Source organism: Anser brachyrhynchus (genome assembly GCF_964034855.1).
Source record: "Anser brachyrhynchus genome assembly, chromosome: 7".
Lineage (NCBI taxonomy): Eukaryota > Metazoa > Chordata > Aves > Anseriformes > Anatidae > Anser > Anser brachyrhynchus.
The window spans coordinates 38,028,806-38,051,318 of NC_137701.1; the positions used below are offsets into that span (position 1 = coordinate 38,028,806).

At 44.5% G+C, this 22,513-nt stretch overlaps 1 protein-coding gene across 6 annotated transcripts in view; it reads right to left on the minus strand.

The window, feature by feature from the left end:
- The window catches only part of ZEB2 (zinc finger E-box binding homeobox 2), a 112,265-nt gene that overhangs the window by 1,791 nt on the left and 87,961 nt on the right, over positions 1 to 22,513 (minus strand). For all 6 annotated transcript variants that reach the window (XM_080600257.1, XM_080600256.1, XM_080600258.1 and 3 more), the window contains 6 exons: positions 17,454 to 17,642; positions 16,553 to 16,767; positions 13,955 to 14,063; positions 11,038 to 13,010; positions 8,810 to 8,990; positions 1 to 229 (listed from right to left, as the gene is read on the minus strand). The exon at positions 1 to 229 is cut by the window's left edge and continues 1,791 nt beyond it. In XM_080600257.1, coding sequence (XP_080456383.1) covers positions 1 to 229; positions 8,810 to 8,990; positions 11,038 to 13,010; positions 13,955 to 14,063; positions 16,553 to 16,767; positions 17,454 to 17,642 — 2,896 coding nt within the window. The remainder of the gene's footprint in view (positions 230 to 8,809; positions 8,991 to 11,037; positions 13,011 to 13,954; positions 14,064 to 16,552; positions 16,768 to 17,453; positions 17,643 to 22,513) is intronic.

Sequence of the window (22,513 nt, forward strand, 5' to 3'; positions counted from 1 at the left end):
CCCTTTTCACGGGCTTCCCGCTCGGCCGCTTCCCTCTCCTCTGCCTCTCTCTTACAGTAGGAATACCTGTGATTCATGTGCTGCGAGTACGACCCGGAGTGGGAGAAGCGCTTGCCACATTTATCACACTGGTAGGGCTTTTCCCCGGAGTGCAGGCGTGAGTGCTCGATCAGGTGATGCTTGTGTTTGAACGCTTTCTTGCAAATCTGACACTGGTGTGGTCTTTTTCCTGCGGGGAGACACAAGAGGACACGGGGTTATGGTGGCAGGGACGGCCTCCCCGCCTCGCCCGACCGTGGGGTGCTCCAGAGACACCGCACCCCAGCCGCCCCGCTCAGTCCGCTTCGTAAAGAAAGCTCAGTTGCAGGAACAAACAACAAAGCCCCCCATTTATGTTACAACTCAGACTTCGGATGCTTCTGATTGTAGTAATTTTACTCAAGCAGCTCAGGATAATAAAGAAAATGACTCAGAGAACATCAATGGAAAACTGGCAGCTCTAGCGAGCAGCTGACACCCATGAAAATGTTCGAAAAATATCCCTATTTATAAATAATTCTGCTGACAGCATCATGTACGCGCCGCGTTTCTTCCCCCGGTGCAGAGGAGATTGGCGCGCAGAGAAGACCTTTGTTTCTCCAGGTTTCAGATGGGCACGCCGCGTATGAATAGCAGGAAGCCCACATCCTATCTTTGTGCCCCGGCGGCCAGTGCCACGGGATCGATCATTCCCACGACCGGCAGCGGGTCGGCGAGCAGGGGAGAGGGAAAACCACTGCGGACAAGGCACGGGCTCGCCGTGCCCCGGGGCACTGCAGCCTTCCCTCCTCGGACCCTGGGCTGGGGGAAGAAGCCCCCCTCCGTCCACCCCATGGACCAAAAAACATCTTCCCCCCTTGCCGTGAGCAAACACAAATATATACATCTGCCACGGGAGCAGAAGGGTTTCTAAATAAAATGTTGTCAGCCACTCACTGAGTGCTAAAGCAGCGTTAAGCTGCAGAAAACAGTATTTCCTTTGGCATTTCAGGCAGTTTCGAACCAATGTTTGAAACTCAAAACCAGTGCCAAGCCTAAACACATCTGGTTGATCCCAGGCCACAAATAGCACAGGAATGCCTTCAACACCTTCCAGAACTGCCATACAGAAAGCTTAATTCCAAAATAGAGCTGACAAAAAATACTTGTCAGCGTGATGCCACACGACAAAACTCAGCAAAGCATGATGCAACCGTGAGATATCCAGACATAACATATGGTGCAAGATTGGAATTAGGGAGGACCAATCACCAAACTTAGATTGCAGAAGGCAAAAAATAAAATCAAACACTGGTACGTTCAGCCAGATCTTTATTTTCGAAATGTCAGATTGTAAGCTTGGTGTCACTCAGCTTCGTACCCGGCAGCGGTGCAACTCTGCAAGCAGGTACAACGCCGACTGGTCACTACGTTATGTTTTGTGCTATTTTCACACCTATAAAAATGCCGGTATTTGATGCTGGAGACGCAGAGCCCTGCTTTGCACGTCTTCTTGCTAGAGCCGATCGCTAGAAACTTGGTAGTGAAGTGGCCTGACTCCTCAGGCATATTTATCATACTTAGCTAGCGTGGCATGTGACCAGGACAGGAATAAACTTCGCGCAGGAGCCCTCCCATCCTGTCAGTCGGACAAGTGGGGTATTTTCCTAAATCTCAGAGAAGGCAGTGCAGGGAGAGAGACAGGAACCACGACGAGACGTTTGGCCAGGGGAGCACATTTCCAGCCACGCAAGAGGCGGGGCGGCGGTGAAGCGCGGTGGGCAGCAGGCAAGGAACCCCCAGCCAGGAGCTGGGGAGGCAGGAGACCGTCGCAGGCACTGAAGGAGATCCAGCTGGAAGCAGCCAAATGTTCCAAGCCCGCTGAAGGAGCTCGACTTCCAGGAAAACTCCTCTACGGGTCTGATCCGCCTGCTCGTCCTTCGCAGTCGCTGCCGGGACTCGAGAGCAGAGACAGTCAGGCAGAACGCAATTTCACCTCCAGAGCGAAGTTGCGAGGAGTGAATAGCAGGGAATATGCTAATTTTTTTGCCCGATCTAGTCACAGCTACCCTCGAGTCCCACTGTGAAAGTTCACATTTAATAAGGTGTGATTAACGAATGCTCAAGGAAGCCAAAAACTGCGTGCTATGAAATGAAGGGGGGGATCTGGCAGGAAGGAAAATACAGGAGAAACCGCAGAAAGAATAACCCAAGTGACAGGGAAAGCAGTGGATGCCTGGAGATCGGAACCACGTTTCTTTTATGCCAGTTCCTTGCATTTGCACACGTACAGGTCTTCTTGGGTTTTGCTTCTTTTTCAGTAAAATCGAAAAGTCAAGCTCTACATATTGAGTTATTGAAGTATTGCTTTTGCGATCTGTTTCCCAAATAGGCATTGCTGCCAATTTTATCTGCTGGCCAAAGGGAAGCTCTGGGCTTTGAGCTGCACACGACCATGAGCCAGGAGCCAGGAGGCGGCTGCCTTGTGACCCTGCACCACCTTTGTCACGGCGGGGAAATCCCAGCCTGAGCTCAGGAGATGTTAGCACCATCCAGTCAGTTACTCAAATTAGCCTAAAATCCCAAAGCAGTCTTGACCTAAGTGCTCGCCAAACCCCGGCGCTGCCCGCGGAAAGCCCAGCGGGGTGCTCCACGTGCGGGGGCTGCATCCCTGCCCCTCCTCAGCTCTCCTCCCGAGCCCACTTGGGGAACACGCTACGGTCCTTCTGCCAGTGTCGTGACACTCAGCAAGTGCTGCTAATTTGGGTCTTCTGTTTCTTGTAGACCTGTGGTTTGGTTCTGCACCTTTTCTCACGTCCTTCTCCTCACTGACCCGCTGCCCACGCTGTCCCAGTCCCTACCGCTGACTTACTTTTCCCTAAAATCCACAGGCTGACGCCTTGCCGTGTTCCAGTTCCCCACAGCGCCGCTCCTTCTCCGTTACAGCACGTTTCCTAATCTGCTGACTCATCCCTCACCCTCCTCGCCCCACACTTCAGGCTTTGCTCCATCCAGCCCAGCACATTTCCCTCCCTCGAACCAAAGCCATCTCAGCTGCTTCACGTCCCGCTGCCCGTGCCGTGCTCACCCCACCTGCCCGCTTCCCTCACCTTCACACGCGGCCGCACCTCCTGCTCCTGCTACCTCGCTCCCCCTGGCCAGCACAGAGGTAGCCTGCCAGGGAATCATCCATATTTTATAAATCAATTTAGGAACACGGAGATTAAAATACCTCGTATTTTCATATTCATTTATATTACTACTAAAAAGGCTCTATTTATTCTCCCGTACCCATATTAAGGACTTTCTAGTCGTGATCTGAGGGAACGTGAGAGCCTGAGCAGAGTTCTTTGCTCAGACACCACACACCGTGCCGTAGCGGTGCTCAGCATGCAGCTGTTACAACACTAATTGAAATAGGTTTTTAAATGGATCGGGTTTCCCAACATTTGCAGAGGAATTTTTTTTTCCCCGTGTGCAAAACACGGTATTTTACCCACTCAGAAGAAGTGCCTACTCCCTACAATGCATTAGTGGGCCGTGAAATAAAGCTGCAGCGAGGTGTTTTACGCCGAGGATGGGGAGAGGTCTGCGGCCGGAGGTGGACGGGGAGAAGTCCACCTCTGTAGGTACTCCGCAAGAGCACTGTCGTGGAGTATCATAGCATCGGTGGAGCAGAGGTGGGTCAAAAGGAAGCAGATTTGATCATCCCGCCCTCAAGGTTTCACCGAGTGCCACCTGAGATGACCTGTGTCACCCACAGGGGATGGAGCTAGCAGAGCGTTACCCGAGGCAGCTCGTGGAGGGCTCGTGAAACACGCCGGTGTCGTCGGGTGGATGCCTGACGTGCACACCACGTCTCGCAGGGAAACCAGGTGATAAATCTCTCTCAAATATCTGAAGGAAATGTTTGGACTTTTTACCATCTGCAATGAGGTTCCCAAAGGAGCTCACGCTCAATTTACGGAGGGGGAAATTATAACTAATCTGTTTCCAAAGTCTCTAAAATTACATTTCTCTTAAAGAAAAAAAAAAAAATCTCTAGCAGCAAGTATCTCTCAATCTTCCTGAGCTAAAAGTATGTGACTGAAAGGCTACACGTTTCCCATTTGCAGTGGTATAAAAGTCATACGACATCAGATCATAAGCTGTCACCGGCCCCAGACTAAATATCACCAATCCTTTGCCCGAAGCACAGGGGTCTTTCTTCTGCGGGAGGGGGGCAAATAGAAATCTCACTCTTTGGAGGCAAGGAGGAAACATTTTTGTGACAGCTTGTTTTTATTTTTTAAAGGCGGTTCTTTGAAGCTGCTTGGGGCTCTGGATGTTAGATGTGGTCCCAATGGAGGTGGATTAGCGGCCAGAGCACAGCAAAGCGGTCAAAGGTGCAAGATAAATGCAATTTATATATAATTGCTCAAGCTGCACCTGTTCTGTTTTGAATAGGAGACCTTGTCTACACAAGCACTGAATATATCTCTTTTTTTTTTTCTTTATTTGAGTATAAAAAGGGGAATTCTAAACTTGCATCAGAGTAAAGCAAGAAAAAATAACCTTTAAATACCATGTAAATTTTTTATGAATCAAGCTCTAAATAAAGAAAACTCCTGAGCTGGGAATTCAAAATACTAGCCAGAGAGAGCTGATTTGCTACCAGGCTCAAGAACAATATTTAGTTTACAGAATCAATCTGGAAATAAAACTAGTGCTTGCATCAGCATGAAAGCTACAAAAATAAAAAAGAGGTCTTAATAAAATATACAGTGGAAAAGGAAAGGATGAAAGCACCAGCACAGCTATGAGGCCCTCAGCAGCCCACACAAGTAATAAAATAGAATATGATGTAATATAGAACAACAATGAAAGGATTTAAAATTTCTAGGTAGGATTCTGAAAAACCGTTTCCAGGTTTTGTTGTGGAGCAGGCAGGCTGCGAGTTCCCTTGCGAAGCTCCGACAAAGCCTTCGCTGGGGTGCAGCAGGCAGGGCCGTGGCACCGCAGGACGGATGCCAGCCTTCAGCTTACCCCCGAATCAGCCCAGCCAAAGGGCTCTTGTCTCCTCTCCAGAAGCCAGGGTGTTTCTGCACGCCCAGGTGCTGCTGTTTGCTCTCCTGCTCGCCCCCCACTACGGCTTTCCCTGCTTATTACCTGCAAGGCAAAGATCTCCTGCTCGCCAAATGGCGCCGGTGCTGTGCCAGGAAGGGAACCGTCTTCTTCACCTGCAGCGAGCAAAGTGCCTTGCACTCTGTGCTGAGCAGCCTGCACAAGTCTGCACAAGGTTACATACCCGTGGATGAAGCGGCATGTGCACCACTGAGTTCAGTGTGCCCAGTGCTCGGATGGGTTCGTGAGACGCCCCAGGAAAATAATTCGAGCAGCGATCTCCTGGGCTGCCCACCGTGCTCTGCACCCTGGTTACAGCAGTGCGTCATCTCATTCTAGCAAGACAGGATCTTGCGAGTCTCAAACTCTAAAATGGATGCGTAACTTCTCTTTAAATTAAAGGGCATCCCAAAATTAACTGGGCAGAATTTGGTCCTGCAGCAAGCGCCAGCCTCTACGCTAAATTGCAAATCAAGCAGAACCGTCGCAATTCCCTCACTGCGGTACCGCAATAAATCTTCCTTCTCCACGCGAAGTTAGAAGCTGTTGCAGAATACCGCTAATCCTGCATAAATTACAAACTATGGATTACAAAATTCAGACTCTTTTTTTCCCGAGAGAAGGCAGGCACAGTGTACAGGGGTGATCACAGAGAGCTCCTTGATCTGTGGCCACGTGGTCCTGTCAAAAACTCGGGTTGACAGAAAGCACTGGTCAAACCCTTACCCTTCTTTTTGCTCTGGCAGGGAAACTCAGCTCTACCACAGCACAGCACCTACAACACTCCCGTTTTCTCTTTTACAAGAGCTGGTTAGCACGTAATGAAGGCAGCTCATGTAGGTTTACATGTCACTATTTCTTTTTTGCTCCAAAGAACCTCTCTGAAGTAAATCTTACGGGGCTGCAAAGCAGCAATGTGGACTTCTCCATCTAACTCCCTTAACCCACAGCAGTGGTTGCAAGAAGTACGTGGACCATAAAAAGCGGTGACAAAAAAAACCTAATTGCTCAAATGTCAGACAAAAAAAAGATCTAAAAAAGCATACCGATTTTTAACATGGGAAAAAGGACATCATTATAAACAACACCCACTACTTGTGCTTTTCCAGGAAAGACAGGAAGTGCTCCGATTCCTCCTAAAATATTTTTTAATGAAGTAATAACGGACCACGATCAGCTGGTCAGAAAGCAGCAGCACGCTCAGAAGAAAAGCTTTTTCACCTTTTTAAGTTCCAAAAAGTTGACTGAAAGATCTGGGCCTCCTCTCGCAACGACCCCAAAAGCAGAAGATGATATCACTTTCAGTTTGGTTCCTTCCATTGAATGCAGACTGCAGTGTTGCGCGTTATTAATGCAATCGCAAGCTTTTTCCACAACTATCAAATGAATCTGAAATCCACTTAAGATTCATGCTAAACCTTTAGCAAAAGTCCCAGTACCGTGTGCTTCCTGAAGGCTGTGAATGAGTTATGGAGGCTAGCCCAGCCAAGGTCTTCAGAGCTCCCAACCACCTCCATCTAACGTTAGCATGATGTGTGGGGCCTCAAGAAAGGCAAATGCGTCCTTAATAATACTTCACACTTTATATAGCAGGTTCCATCGGAGGATTTCAGCCTGCATGAATTAAGACTTACAACACCCCAGAGAGGTAGGCTGGTATCATTTCCCTCTATTTCAAAGAGAGACGAAGGTGAGAGAAAAATGAAGCAATTTGCTCAAATTCACAGAGGAAGTCTGTGGCAAGGCAGGCAAGAAGTCAGATCTCTCAGCCTCAGCGCCTGTGCCTTTGCCACAAGCCCATCCTTCCTGCCTCTAAATGCCACACGAGAGCTCGATGATGTACTGTAGCTCTAGCGCATTAAATGTGACACCATATACACGTTCTGGATCATAAGGCTGAGTCCCATAAAATTGACGGACATACATTCAAGAAGCCAAGAGGGGCAGAAAGAAGAGAGGGAAGAGTTCCCGCGTCGTAGCTGTGTGATGTTTTTCGAAGCGGTAGGTTCCCATGCTACTTAAGGACCAGAACATATTTTTGCTTTTACAAATGCAGTTTATTTTGCAAATCAAGGTGATTGCACACATTTCAGCTTGTCAAATTTTCAGCCTTTCAACCATATGTCTGTCGACCTTATGGACTACCAACTTTATGGGATTCAACCATATGTCCAGATCCCAATATATATGAAGGCCAGTTCTAACATAAGAGCTTTACGGTAGTAGTGTAGTAAACCATAATGTCTGCAGATGGCTGTAATAAAATCATTCAGGAGAGGAAAGGTGCAGGGACGTAAAGCCTTCAAAGCTTCTTCTACAGAATAAACAATTTGATCTGAATAACGTAGTGGGAAGCACATTCCACCAATGAACTAGCTGATCTAGTCCAAAATGTTGCTTTTAATTTTCTTTCCTAATCCCACGTGTATTTTAACTTCCTTTTTTATTTTCCTGTGTGGGATTAGCTTAAAATTTGGAAGAAAAGTATAAGAAGGAAAAATAACAAAGTAAAGAATTTTTTAAAGGCACAGTCCACTTCTGAATTGTAAATTTTTCATATGTGAAATGCCAAATGGTTATGCGCAGCCTGGAAGATGTATTAATAGAGAGGTATAGGGTTTTTACTGTCACATGGTGAGACTGAAGGATGATGTGACTTGCTTCATTTCCTGAAGCAGGACTCAGCTTTCAAAGTTAAGGAAAGTTTCCTCCTGAGTAAGCTTTTTCTAACTCTAGGAAGTTGAGTTTGGTTTATGTACTGCTGCACAATAATTCACGTGATAATTCACATTCCCTTTGTACAGCATAACTTGATATCTCTATTATTTGGGGAGCTCTGGTCCTGTTTTCCCCTAGCTGAAACACGCTGAGTCGATGCATCTCCCTTGGAGAGCTTTTCATCTCCCGGGCTCATTCCTGTCCAGGCTGACAGCGGGGAAGGGAGCGGTGTCTGCACTGAGAACCACGGCCAGCACAGGTGCGATGGTGGGTCTTTCTCAAACCAAAATATTTTCTAAGCTGACAATCCGCAGTGAGCCTTGGCAAGTTTCCTTTAACTAGACGAAATCAGTTCCTACTTGGGAAGGACAGAAACCTTCCCTGAGCATTAACTGAGAAGTGAAAAAACGAAATGCAACCTGCCTCTGCTGCTGGCATGCCAAATCACAGCAAGAGCAACCTCTGCGATCTGTTTGCTTTCAGATAGCTCAGCCGGAGTGAGTTCTCGCGCCGCTAATGTCAGTGGAAATTTTCTATTGGATTAAATGGCCCAGGGTCTGATAGTGTCTAAGAAACAAGAAATACGCTGTCACTCTTCCTTCCCCTGCCAGACTTGTGTTGACCAAGATGTACTTTTTTTTTCTGAGTATTAGGGCCTGCCTGATATGAAGTGTGAATGTGTGAGACCTCGCCCTGAGAGATGCTGAGCACCGCGATGGCCGCTGCATTCACACCTGGCAAGATTCACCCCCAAGTCTGTGGGGCCTTTTTTTTTAAAAAAATTTTTTGTGAGCTGAAAGGACGTCAGAACAGAACCAAATAATCCAACAATCCCTCACTAAGAAAAGAAAAATGAAAAGTTGAACACATCTCGCCTGTTGAAAGGCTCAGCATATGCCCACCTTTACGTCCCACGAGCGCAGACGTTAAATGCAGTGAAGAGCATATGTAACACGCAGCGCAGCCGTACCTGTGTGCTCGTATTTGTGTCGCAGCAGGGAACTGCTCTTCTGGAATGTCTTGTCACATAAGTCACACGCGTACATGCCGCTTTCCGTCTTCTTGATCTTCTTTCGGGACAGACAGGAGTCGGAGTCTGTCATGTCGTCGAGGCCGGACATGTAGTCTGGGGTTCCATCAAGCAATTCTCCCTGCAAGAGAACCACCCGTCAGTGACACCCACATCCACAGCCGCACCTTCGTGTGCAGGAAACACCCAGCGAAACCTAAAATAATGCCCGGGGTTACTCATGGCCTCTCCTCGCTTAGGACCCTATCACGGCAATGAAACTACGGCTGATGGAAGCTGTGGGCATAACAAGGAGCCTCGAACGCCTCTGTCTTGAACCAGCTTCAAAAACTTTCAGTCTTTGAGCACTCATCAATAGTATGATTAACATAAGCAAAGAGTATTTACCTTATAGGTACTCAATATTTTCAGAGAGGAAAATGCAAAGTGGAGGCTCTTCGTGGACAATAAAATAGTATTTTACAGGGGGAAGTGTAAGCAACAGCTGAGAGATCATTCCTTTCAAAACATTGAAACTTGGATATATTCTGTATCTGTAGAAAGGTTTTAATTGAATTTTATATTTAGGTACAAATGTTATTATTATGCAATCCATTTAAATGTATGTCTCCTGACTAAAGGCCTCAAGCTATATTTTTATATTTAATTTTGTAATTTGAAATAGGGAATATTAATAACACTTTTTATCAATGTTCTATCTATGTTAAAACAGCCTTCAGCATTAAGCAATAATGAATGTGGATCAGTAAATTATTAAATTTCTTGATATTTATTTTGTCTTGATCCAAAGAGAGTGCAAACTTGCATGATAACATACATTTCCATTTGCTATCACACAGTTCAGTTTTCTTAGACTAGGTTTGCACTAATTAATATTAGAGAAGATTAAATAGGCTTAAATACATTTACAAAGAGGGCAGATGTACTGTAAATTGGAATAGTGGAACAGCTGTTATGGAGGTGCAGTGCTATTTATGCTCCTATTGTGCAAAGAGGGATTACAGTCTGTAATGTAAAACCATACCTGATTTTCACATTTGAAACAATAAAACATTTACTAGTCAGTAAAATTACTAATAGACTATAATAGGACATAGGGGAACATGCACAAATGTAAAAAAAAAATATTAATCTATAATCAGTTAATCTCATTTAACTAAATTCTGTACATTATATCCGAATACACCCAGCAAAAAGCTATAAAAGTAGGCGACTTTCTGTAGAGCAGCTCTTTGCTACAGGCATGCAAGCAGCAAAATCCTGTACAACTCATGTATGGTCTCAGGGACCACCCGAGAAAAGAAGCGAAGGTTGTACCCAGGCAAGATGTGTTGACCCACGTTAGGTGTCCACAGAAAGACTTTGTTTGTAATTAAGGGTCCTAGCTGCTGCCTCTCCAATTTCACTTAATCTCTGTTGTGTTTTTGTTTTGTTTTGTTGTTGTCGTCGTTTTTTTCCTGAAGCTTCTCCAGATGACTAGCAGGGATTTGAGGACTGGTAGTCTGGGAAGAGCGATGGGTGGGCTGAAGGAAGGGGCTGTGCTGAAGCAACATGTCAACGTGTCTCATGCCCCCCGACATTCACGAGCAGACAGAAAGCCTTTCCTGTGCACAGTGGGTGAGCCATTCCCCCCAAAAAACATGGAGTAGGACACTTTCAAGACTTTCAATGGGCTACGGCTGTTAGAAGGCCAAACAGGCCTCTGCTTAGAGGGCTACGGCTTTGTGTCCAGATGTGGGGGTGATGCCCAAAGTTTCCTGCAGTTCTTTTTCTCCATTTTCCCCATGGGTTACGCTCACTGTGAGGGAAGCCCTGCAGAGGCTGATTTCCCTCAAGAGTTTTTTCTTTTTATCTGCAGGATGGGATTTTTCATGGACAGAATTATTTAGACACAACTGCAATAAGGAACAACTGACCTCTTAACAGAATAAAGACATAAGCATTACGTCTACTCAAAGGTATTGATACTGCTTCTGAAACCAAGTGAAGGTCTGGTAATTTCAATTTCTCTTCCTACCCCACAGCATTTTCACAAGTTCAGACTAAAATAAACTTGCTTCTTTTGTTGGAAATCATTAATATAACCTTGGGCTTTTTCTTCTGTAGCAGGACATATCACAAAGTACTAAATTCTATCCTTTCAAAAGAAATCGGTCACAACAATTTACCTGAAATCCTTGTTTCCGCTGGTACTTTCTCCTTTGCTGCATATCAGCAAAAGTAGCTGCTCCAGTTGGGTAAGTATAGGCCATATGTGGTAGGAAGCTCATCTGATCTAGTCCTGGGTATGGTCGCAGCCCAGGAATACTGGTCTGGACTGGTGGCATAAAAGTGGCTGGGGGAAATGCGCTTTGCGGTGGAAGTGTTGTGTATAAAGGTTTGGCACTAAATGGGTTCATACCAAATACTGGGTTAGTGCTTTTATCCAGATTATTTGAATTAGAAAACTCCTTCTTGATAAAAGTCAAGTTCAGTGGCTCATCTGAGTTTTCAGATGATGAAGAAACACTGTTGTGTTCTAAATTTACACTATTAGATTTCGTTTTGTTCTTTGTGGCTATAATACTTTTGGGTTCCTTCATTTGTTTTGGTAAAGACAAGTCCAAAGGCTCAGCCTGAAGCTCCTCAGAAGAGAAACTGTTTGGAGTGTAAGAACTACTGTGGGAGTTTTTAGAAGATGTGGAAGAAAGATTTAAAGGAGAAGGAGTATTGCTCCTAGAGTGGTCCAATTTATCAACTGGTTTAATATTGGTAAAATGAGGAGGTTTTGTTAGCCTGAGAGGAGTATCACAATTAGTAACACTGTTATGGAGTTCAGCGATAGATGGTGAAGTTATAGAGTCCACAGGCTTTATTGGAGATCTGGCTGACAAAGAGTCTTTAGTGGGAGCGTTGTTGGTGGCAGCCAGCACCACCTTGGCACTGGTCCTTTCCAGTGATGGTGACCTGGAACTTGAATACTGGTAGACTTTTCTTTGTTCAAACCATTCCTTCACAAATTCCTGAGGAAGGCCAACAGCAATGGAAATTTTCAGTAGTTCATCAGAGTTGGGTTCCATATTCATAGCATAATATGCTTTAAGTACAGACATGTGGTCCTTGTATGGGTTGATGGGGCTAGTCATTCCTTTCTCAGAAAGTACTGATGACAGCAAGAGGGTTTGCTTATCAAACACTCCAGGTTTGTTGGGAACCATGTTCTCGTGCGGCTGAAGGACTGCCTTGATTTCTTCGTTCATTTTACACAGGTAACGCTCATGCTGATGCAACGGAATGGGACCAGGAAAGCTTTCTTTACAGAACTGGCATGAAAATGGAGTGGATACGTTATGGTTCTCTATCATCTTGTCTTCAGTTACCAGGTCTATTAGGGTTCGCAGCTTCTCTTTTTTAATGTTATTGAGCTGCCTCCTCGAGTCTGTGGTTAAGCTCTGGAGGCAAGCTTTGGCTTCATTGACTTTCTCTAATGTATAGTCAATAATACTTTTAGTGGCACCATTATGACTTACTACTGGAAGACCCACGGGGGGAATATTGGGGGAGGTAACTCCTTGTTCCTCTGCTTGAGAGCATGAATCCTTCATATGATAAACCTTCAACTTGGAGATCTCTTCAGCCTTGCAGTCCATTTTCTGCCTGGAAACCGTGTTGTCCACAATCTGTAGGACCTTCTGCACCTCACTTAAATTACTGCCTACTGCAGGAAACCCAAGCAATGGTGCTTCCATCCCTACACCTAAGTGCTGCATTGGACTTTGAGCAGAAGTGTGAACTCCTAAGGGGCTGGTTGCTCCAAGTCCACCATTCAAAAAAGGACTAGTTGTTGCACTAAACCCATGTGAGGCCATAAGAACCTTATATTCATTGAAATCTAGTGGTTCCGTTTTAATTTTCAGTAGGCCTGTTTGTTCAGACATACTAAGTGGTTTGCCATTCTCCAGCTTGTTTCTCAGCTGTGTAATGGCTGAATTAGTAGGAGAGGAAGATACAGAATTAGGAGAAGAACCCGTCTTGATATTGTTTCTCATTCTGCCATTTACAGAGATTAAGCCAATACACTTCTTGCTGCTGATGTGCGAACTGTAGGAGCCAGAATGGGAGAAACGTTTCTTGCAGTTTGGACACTCATATGGTTTTTCACCTAAAATGATAATTAAAACCAAATGTTAATTATCATTGTTGCTACGATGATTGCAAGTGATCACATTTGATATCAAACTGATCATCTAGGTATCCACTAATTAATAGTGAGGAGAATGTCAGTCCCGTGAATACGGCCATGTACCACCACTGCTTTACCCTCCTCTTTCTACAGGTTTTGAGGTCAGTTTGGACCCACAGTCTCCAGCCTGGCAATAGCCACCAAGGTGTGAGCTTGGATACCAACCAACTATTGCAGTGACAAGTAAGTACCCTGTGACTAAGACAGTCAAATCAAATCCAGACTGTTCAAATTTGATGTGTTTATTCCCTTTTTTTTTTTTTTTTCAGAAAGGAATTGAGTTGCACTGAAAATGAGTGTGTTATGAGAAACTGAGTCCTGATGTTTACACGGGCACGTAGTGATAGGACAAGGGGGAATGGTTTTAAACTAAAAGTGGGGAGATTTAGATTAGAGGTTAGGAGGATATTCTTCACTCAGAGGGTGGTGAAGCACCGGAACAGGTTGCCCAAAGAAGCTGTGAATGCCTCATCCCTGGAGGTGTTCAAGGCCAGGATGGATGGGGCTTTGGACCCCATCTGAGAGTACCCTCCTTATCTAAGAATATTGCTGGGGCCTTTTTGGTATGAAAAACATACTGGACTCTTCAAGATCCAACTGAACAGAAATGAGTGAATGGTTCTGAACTCAAACTGCCGAATAAACAATCTGTATTATTTACAAAAAGCTTTACTATTTCCAAATCTTTCAGCAAGACCCTGGTATTAACAGCATGATAAATGAGGTTGACTCAGATATCACTTATGAAATACCTTGGTAGCTCCAAGAAGCCAGACGCAGAACTGTGTAAATTTTAAGCAGTCTTTAAAACTCAGCTAATTAAACAAAATGCAAATGAGCACACCAGCACCTCCGCTACTCACCACTGTGAATTCGCAGGTGTTCCTTCAGATGGTGTTTATATTTGAAGGCCTTGCCACACTCAGTGCATTTGAACTTGCGATTGCCTGCTCCTTGGGTCAGCATTTGGTGCTGGGAGAAAAAAAGACACTGACGTGAATTTTATGCAAGAGAAACCATGAATTTCGAGCTTAAAAACAAAAACAAAATTAATGTGGCTCTGAATTTATCAAGCAGACCAAAAGGTCTGCATGTACATTTATTTGTCTCATCAGTGTTGCAATAAAAATCAAAATGTTGGCAGTAAACCGAAACAAATGAGAAAGTACTTTCACATGAGCATTCGATATTTGCTTTAGAATTATTTCCTAAGTCTCTCATCAGAAATGTGTTGCTTTAAGGTATCTTACGATGAGAGATACTGTTTTATAAGAAGATTTGTGGCTCTTAATATTCCTAGCAGATCCTGAACATGTGGGGCTCCGCTTGTTTAAAAATTCTGTTTACTGCGTGTGTAGAAAAGACAGAAACACTGCCGTTAGTGGCATTTCGCGTAAGATTTAATTCATTATCGAGCAGAAGAGGCTGTGTCTTCAGCACGAGCTGCTGCTGGATTTTTTTTTTTAAACCACAGACCAGCAGGACAGACTTCAGCTACCTTCCATGCCATGCTGTCCTCAGCGCTGTTCGGAGGGGCAAGAGAGGTTGGAAAGTTAAGAGCAGCATATAGACATAATCAAAGGCAGCTGACCTTTTTGCAACATGCAAGAAAAGCCTGGCGACTTTGAATTTGGATGGGAAAAATAATAATAATAATGATAATAATGCAGCCATCCGCTCTGGATGCTCAAGGTAGGAGGTCAGCCTTTTGCAGGCAGCGACGACACAAAAGCCTATTGCAGGAGAAGGGGGGGGGGGAAAGGGGAGAAAGAAAAAAAAAAAAAAAAAAAAAGGCAGCGCCGAAACGGTATGACAACTGCGAGGGTGTGCTGCCTCTTCCCACATTCCTGGCGAGACAGATGGTGTTACATGGGACACAGGGAGGTTTGTTCAAACAGCAGCAACCTTCAAAGATCAAGCAGAGCCCAGCCCGCCGCGCGCCATTGAGGGACCCGCGCTCATATGTTGCTGAGTTGCATAAACAAACAGCAACAGCTGTTTTGTCTCCCCCCATCGCCCTCCGAGGACTACTATAAACTTTAGTTGTGCCACTGTTAATATGATACAATCATTTTAATTTACTAATTGTAAATGCCATGAGCAAATGAGGGGACTTTTCAACACCAAAGCTACCATTCATAATGCGCCAGCACAAGCACGCTCTCGCATGTGAAATTTCAGGCAGTTACGTTGGATAAATATTGAGGCTTTTTTTTTTTTTTCCCCCGGTGTTTTTAATGAAATGAAGCAAAAGGAGGGAAAGAAAAAAAAAGAAAAAAAAAGAAAAAACCCTACAGTAGATTGTAAGAAAAAATACATATGTGAAAATGTGTTTGTCTACCAGAAATGCCACGGAAAGGAAAGAATACAAGAAACTGCTCCACAATCATTTATATTGATTTGAGATCAAGCAAAAGATACGGTTCTCTTAAAAATGCTAATTGCAAAATCGCGTGATTAGAAGATGTGTGTTTGCCTAACTGAATTTACCTTACACTGAAAAAAAACCTACCAAGAGAAATACAGCTGATTATGATTTGCAGTTTTTTAAGAAAAATAAATATGGCATAAAGCCTTTATAATTTGACACAATGCACACACATCTATTTATTTAAGTTTTAAACACGCCGTTTGAGTTTCCATTACAACCCTCCATAACACTGGTTTTCTGAAGTAATTCTCCAGTGAGGACAGGAGTACTTTTTCCTATGGCACGCAGAGTTTTGTGGCACAGGTCTACTGCCAGCCTGTTCAGGAGCACTAAGGAAGCTCAGTCACCTGTTTGAGACACAGCATTTCCTTAAATGCAGCCCTGATATAATATTACATGCATCACATCGAGGAAAAACTGCTTTGATTTATTGCAGATATGCTGCTGGGATACACAAACGATAGCGCACGCATGTGTTAGTGGCACAATCACAAATGATAGCCTATGTGTACAGGAGGAAGAGTTATTCTAAAAATGTGCAATTATATTTAATGAACGATTATACCAAATACGTATAATTTTGTGTGATTGAAAAGGTTACTCAAAAAGTAATGAAAAAATATTGGTGGATCTTTTAGTATGTCTTTGAGCTCCTATTTGCAAAACTGCAAAGTAAAACTAGGTGAAAAATGGAATTAAAATTGCTGAGATGTTTAATAATGTATAATTAAAATGCTACAGTTTCATTCACTTTTTGAGGAACATAAAAACGAAACTAAAGTCAAGTTAAAGTGCAAATAAAATTTCTAAATTAGAAATTAACACACTCATTCGATCGTGAACATAAGACTATTAAATCATATTAGAAGAGACCATCAAAAAATCATTTAGACCTCAATTAAAGCTATTACCATTAAAAGATCTGCATCTTCAAAATGCCATGAAAAATTAATAATGATTGCCAATCAAAGCAATATCGTTTCTCTAAGGGGTTATTACAGAAAGAAATCACTTAAAGCCAGCCCCCCACCTGATCTGTCCCTGGCTTGTGTGTCACCATATGCCGCTCGAGCTGGGTGCGGTAGGCAAACGTGTAGCTACAGAGAGGGCACGAGAAGTTCTCCTCGTTCTTCTCGTGGCGGTACTTGATGTGCTCCTTGAGGGACGTCAGGCGCTTGTAGCCCCGGTCGCAGTAGGGGCAGGTCAGCAGTTGGGCGAAGGCATCTGGAGTTCCAGGTGGCAGGTCTGCACCCCGGGACGGGGGGAGAGAGGCAGGCCAAAAGGTCAGCGAGGCAATGGCAGCTAATGGGCTTACTGCCCGGGCTGGTATGAGAGGAATCGCTGCAATCTGCCGCCCGACGGGGACGGCGCTTCCAACCGGCCGCCAACCGCACCGGCCCCGCGTGCGCCCCAGCACCCGCCGCGGACCCCGCGCAGAAATGGGCACCCGACCCCACTCCTCGTGTGGCTGGGGAGCTGAGGGATGCTGTTCTCCGTCACCTGCCCATCCGCATCCTGGCTCCGGCTCGGTGTGCTATGTACGCCATTGACCAAATCCTCCGTAGGGACGGTTTTCCAATTATTTATCACGGAATCGTAGAACCGTGGGCCGGAAGCAGCGTATTTTTTACCCCGTATTTTTTTGCGTTAAAACTTGATACTTCCCAAACTCACACCCAGAGTGGCAGCCGTCCTCCCCTTTAAAGTAAGCTCTAAATCAAGCTCTTCAGTTCATCCGCAAAATAATACAAATTTGCTGACTAAAACATCACAATACACTAAAATTACAGCCCCAATCTTTGCTCATGAAATTCCATGCCGCTGCAGCTGTTCTTCAATTTTTAAGGTAAACACCCAGGCATGTAGTGCATTTATAATTGCAACAGCTGCAAGAGGTCAGGATACTGGCTAAAAATGAATTACAGCCTCACCGTTTTCTTCTTGCCCATTGGCCTCTGGAGTGCCAAGGCGAGACAGTTCCTCGGGGGCTTCGGGGTAAATAATGGCTGTGTCGCTGCGCTGCAGGTACTCTGCTATGCTGACTGCATGCCCATCTCCTTCCTCCAGTTTCCTTTTGGCAAAATATTCCTCAAAGTCCGACGTGCAATTTGCATTCTTAACTAAAAGGAGAGAAGAGGAAAAGAAGGGGGTTTGAGTACATCCTGCCCGAGAGCACCAGCTGGCGAGCTGAGCTGGCGCGCATGCTGGAGCCGCAAGGCTGGGGCTGGGGCTGGATCCTTGCTCTCATCAGTCTTGCTCCAGCTCCCAGTAAAATTAATGCTGGTTTTCTACCGGCTGGGATGGGAGTAAGGCTGGGTGGTTAAATTATCAGGAACACGGCCTGTATGGGGCAGCAAGAGAAGTTTATGAGGTCTTGGCAATGCAGGTAATACTTCATCTAGGGAACCTCTTGGGGTTCCTGGGGGGCCCACAGCTCTCAGCATGAACACAGCATGACTAACAGGGCTGAGCTCAGCTGCCCCCAAATCCTCCCAACCCTAAAGCACAGCCTTGAAACAGCTCCGTGCAACGGAGACAGTATTTGCAGGTGGTAAAGACCACAACCACTTATCCTCCGTGAGAGGTCCTGCCTCCACCTGCACGCCCCTGGTGGGCACGCCAAGAGAGCAGCTCCTGGGAAAACTCGCAACGTCTTCCGTGTTTTTTTTTTTCTCCTTAGAAAATTAGTCTCTGGGCAATTTACAGTGGAAGAATAGGTTGTTTTAAAAAATGTATTGCTTCATAGATTTTCACAAACAGAACCACATGTTTTAGACCAGAACTGAGATACTGAGCCTAAAACCACTTTTACAGTCTGTACAAGAGTTTTCCTTCTTTTCCTCAAATGTAAACCAAATTTTTTATTGTCCGTGCAATGTCCATGAAACATAATATATTCCCAACCAAAAAACATCCTGTTACTAAAAATATGCTTTTCTCCTCCATGTATGAACACTGCATACAGGAAAGATCTTAAAAACTCTGTGACACTATAGACAAATATTACTATAATTACACTAGAAAATAAAATAACTGATTTTTTTTTAAATATTATTTTATTTATTTATTTTATTAACAAGTCTTGGAAGACAGTTGGTGGCAGGGAATTTAAGATACTTGTTTTTAACTGACCGTAAATGAAAAGAATGGCTTATGATTGATTATATTTTTAATGTATTTCTCCTTAGGAGAAATAAGAAAATGAGGCAAAGCTATAAACTATTCTACAGTTCATGTAAAAGTAAAATATTAAATGTCTTGACTCTGCCCTTGCTTATGCCAGAGAGCAATACAGAGTAAGTTCACGGAAATCAAAGGGGGTTCTATGAAAAAGGAAAGCAGAATCAGGCCCTAGAGAGTTACACTGGTTTGTAACCACTGGAAGTGGGACAACAAACAGCCCCTTAGTGTTTGGAAATGAGTAATGCTTTGCCTCAGTTTCCTACAAAAATGCAAGGTGATAGTTGCTGTCAAAGTGAGATGTGGCCTCTGACTGTGGCACAAGTGGAAATCTGAAAGAGCCTGATTTGAAGTGCTGATCTTGCTGTCATTGATAAAAGCAGATTATCAGCTGATATTCAGATATTCAGCTATGCAAACCTCATCCCTTTAGCCGATAAGATCAAATCCTCTGGCTGAGACAAATATGCCCTATTTGTCATATGGGCAGAGCAGCTTCTCAAATACTCGGCAGTATTTCAGTGACAGCGACCAAATGGCGTAGTTCATGGGACTGCATTTGCGGAAGGAAACTTCTGTTCCTATCGCAGGGGTTTTATAGGGAATCAGTACAACAGCCAGTTCTCCTCTCTTGGTCCTTCTGTATGTGATCATTTTGATTAGCATGAGAAATGGTATCTCCTTTTTTTTTTTTTTTTGCCAAGAAACTTCTAGAGAAGGGGGGTGCGTGTACAGCGACCAGGACCTCCCTTGCCTCCATTTTGTTGCTGTGAGAAACATAACAAAATGGTGGGCGCTGAAGTGCACCTCAGGCACAAAAGTGTCAGACTGTGTTTTTAACTTTGATTTTATCAGAAAAAAAAAAAAAAAAGAAAAAAAAAAAGCAGAGGTATTACTCTTTAAGTCAAAAGCCCCACTTTTTATTCCCTTACTACACCTAGATCCCTTACTATACCTTACAATTGGTGTAAGACCACCTGGCCTAATGCTACCGCATCCCTGCTCCTTCTCTTGGTTCAGCACTAATCCAAGGAAAACAAGTTTATTTCTTGCCCAGTTCAGGCCATGACCAGCAAATGCTACCTGTGAAGAGGGGAAGAGAACTGTCCTCCGGAGAAGAGATATGGGAGCAGGAAGGGGAAAGGGTGGGAGGAACTTGCCCTGGTCCCATCCCGCAGGCAGGCTGCATGGTCTTGGAGCTTGTGACAATGTTTACAAGGTAGGAATTCAAGGCCTGAGCTGATACTGGGAACTTCAGCCCTGAACTCGACCCCAACTCAAATCGGAAGGTTCTCCTTTCCCAGTCCCCTAGTCTTTCTGGAGTCTGTTGTGATATTACTGGCCTTGGCTTCCTAATTCTCTGCGTTATTTAGCTCCTATGTCTGCGTGCAACCCAGGAGCTAAAACAAATGTTTATGTCTACATTATAACCCCCCCAAAACATGGGGATTTAGTGGAAAAGTTGACAGATCCTTAACTGAAACAATACAACCAGTGCTGCAGCATTGCAGATTAGCATAAATAGCAAAAAGTGACCATGTGTGTCTGGTGTCTGACAAGCTACACTGCTGACAATTCAGACATCACTGGAAGCTCACCCAGTGTTACTCAAAAGGCTCATCTGATAACCATTAGGTCTCTCTCTCAAATGCTGGGGGAAAGGCTTACTTCCCCCCAAGCCCTAATTTGTTTTCCATGCATAAAGTCATGTTCCCAGATTCTTCGTGGACTGACACTGCACACACATTGCACATCCCCTCCTGTGAGTCAAGAATTTCAGCAAGATCTGCACTGGGTGACCTCACCCAATAAGTCTTTTTTTAATTAATTATTGGAGCCTGGAGAGCAGAACTGTTTTCAGCTCCAGAGGCTGATGTGGCCATGTCACATAAAAATAAAACACATTAAGGAAAGCTATCTTTGGAGGTATTTAGGACCTTTCAAGATAAAGTAAGAGAGAGGTTCAAGGAGCTTGGGAGACCAGTTATTTTGTGTGGGAACTCGTCCTGCGAGATGGTGATAGCTGCCCTTAATCGCAAACAAAGCTAATAAAACCACAGCCTTCATTAGCCAGGAAGTGAGAGGCCCCCATTGGTACACACAGATTACAGTCTGAAAACGGCCTGTCCTCCAACCTGCCAAGTTTTACTTCTGTTTTCCTCCCCCCAAGGGTTTTTCTTCCCTTCTTTAAATTATATTAAGAAATCTTTATTCAAAGCTTGTCAGATGTTAGTAATCGAAACTGGGAATTTCTTTGTCTTTGTTTACAGTGAATTTGTCAATCTATTTTCTGCAAACATCCCAGCTGCAATAACCACAACAGGTACAGTAAAATAAGCCATAGGAATTTATCCATCCACGTTTTAAAAATGACTTAGACCAAACATCATTTTGTCAAGTAATCATTTCAGAAATCCCCAGAAATATTTACTAATTAATTTAGCAGGACCAAGACTAGCATTTTCACTCTAATGGTCACTTTTGCTTTTTCACTGTAAAGCCTCTGCAGCTCATTATAAAAATGCAGCTGATTAATGTATGGATAACAAGATTTCTTTTTTAAGTACCTCTAGGAAGTGGCCATCCTGACAATAGCAGAATAATTTAATAATGGAGGCTTTTATTTTAGCTTTTTTTTCCTGTCTGTTAATGACATTCTGCAATGAATTTGATACTAAAAATACACTACAGTTGTTGCATGCACCTTCAGCAACTTTGTGGTTGGGTGTCTGTGAATGAGACTGAAATTTTATTCTCTATTTTTGTGTTCAACCCAGGTTGTGAAGCACCACGAGATAATGTGCTCCAGTGTTAGTGTTCCAGTTTCAGGAGGGAGAAGGACGTTGTATTAAACAAGAGTGACCACCCTAGACCATCTAGGAGGGCTTGTGTTAATCTGAAGGAAGCCCCAAATGGCTTTCCTGGGCACCAGGAGGTCCTGGACGTCAGAACCTCAAATAATTTATTAAACATGTGTGTCTAATCCCCTTAGTTCCTGCAGGGAAAAACTGGGGACAGACACTCAAGACAGGCCCAAAGCCCGTGGTGAGGCTGAAGAAGAAAACTTTGAGCATTTCCCAGAGTAGTCAGGAAGGATTTCCAACAGCTCTTCCCTTTCCTCCTCCAGTGTTGGCTGGGGCACCTCCCCAGGAAGTCTGGGGAGTTTTACCCCATTGCATGCTCTGCAGGAAGGATGCTGCAGCTCCTAACAGTCACCTGGCATCTCTCGCTCACAGTGAAAAGACTGGCAAAGATACTTGGTTTTTCAGATGATGTAGTATGACTAAATAATCAGGCATCACTCTGAAGAGACTCTGGAGACTGCAGACGTTACAGAAATATGTCCAACCCAAGATACCCTGACACCTCTCTCCACTAAAATAGGTGTCTCTGAATGCGTCTGTGATAAAAGATTTGAATTGAGCACTAGCAGAGCATTAGACAACTCTTTATGGTTATATGAGCAAGCTGCTCATTGCAGCAATCAGCAGTTTGAGTAAAGAGAAGTCTGGGACTTTTGCAGAGGACATTTGGGGTAGGTCTGCTTCTGCTGGATGCAACGTCCAGAGGAACTTTTACGTATTAAATGCAGAGCACCTGGAGTGCTCCCAGAAACATGAGTTTGCAGTGCACCAAGCCAGGTAGGGGGAACCCTTCTCCTTCCCCCCATAAGTTTGGTTTCAGAAGAGGCAGGACAACCCTTGGCCCTGGACCTGATGAAGGGCTGTGCAGCAGGGCTGTGGCCCCGGCCGGATGCCGTGAGGCCAAAGTCGAACACGCAGAAGAGACCATCAGATACTGGAAGGGAAGG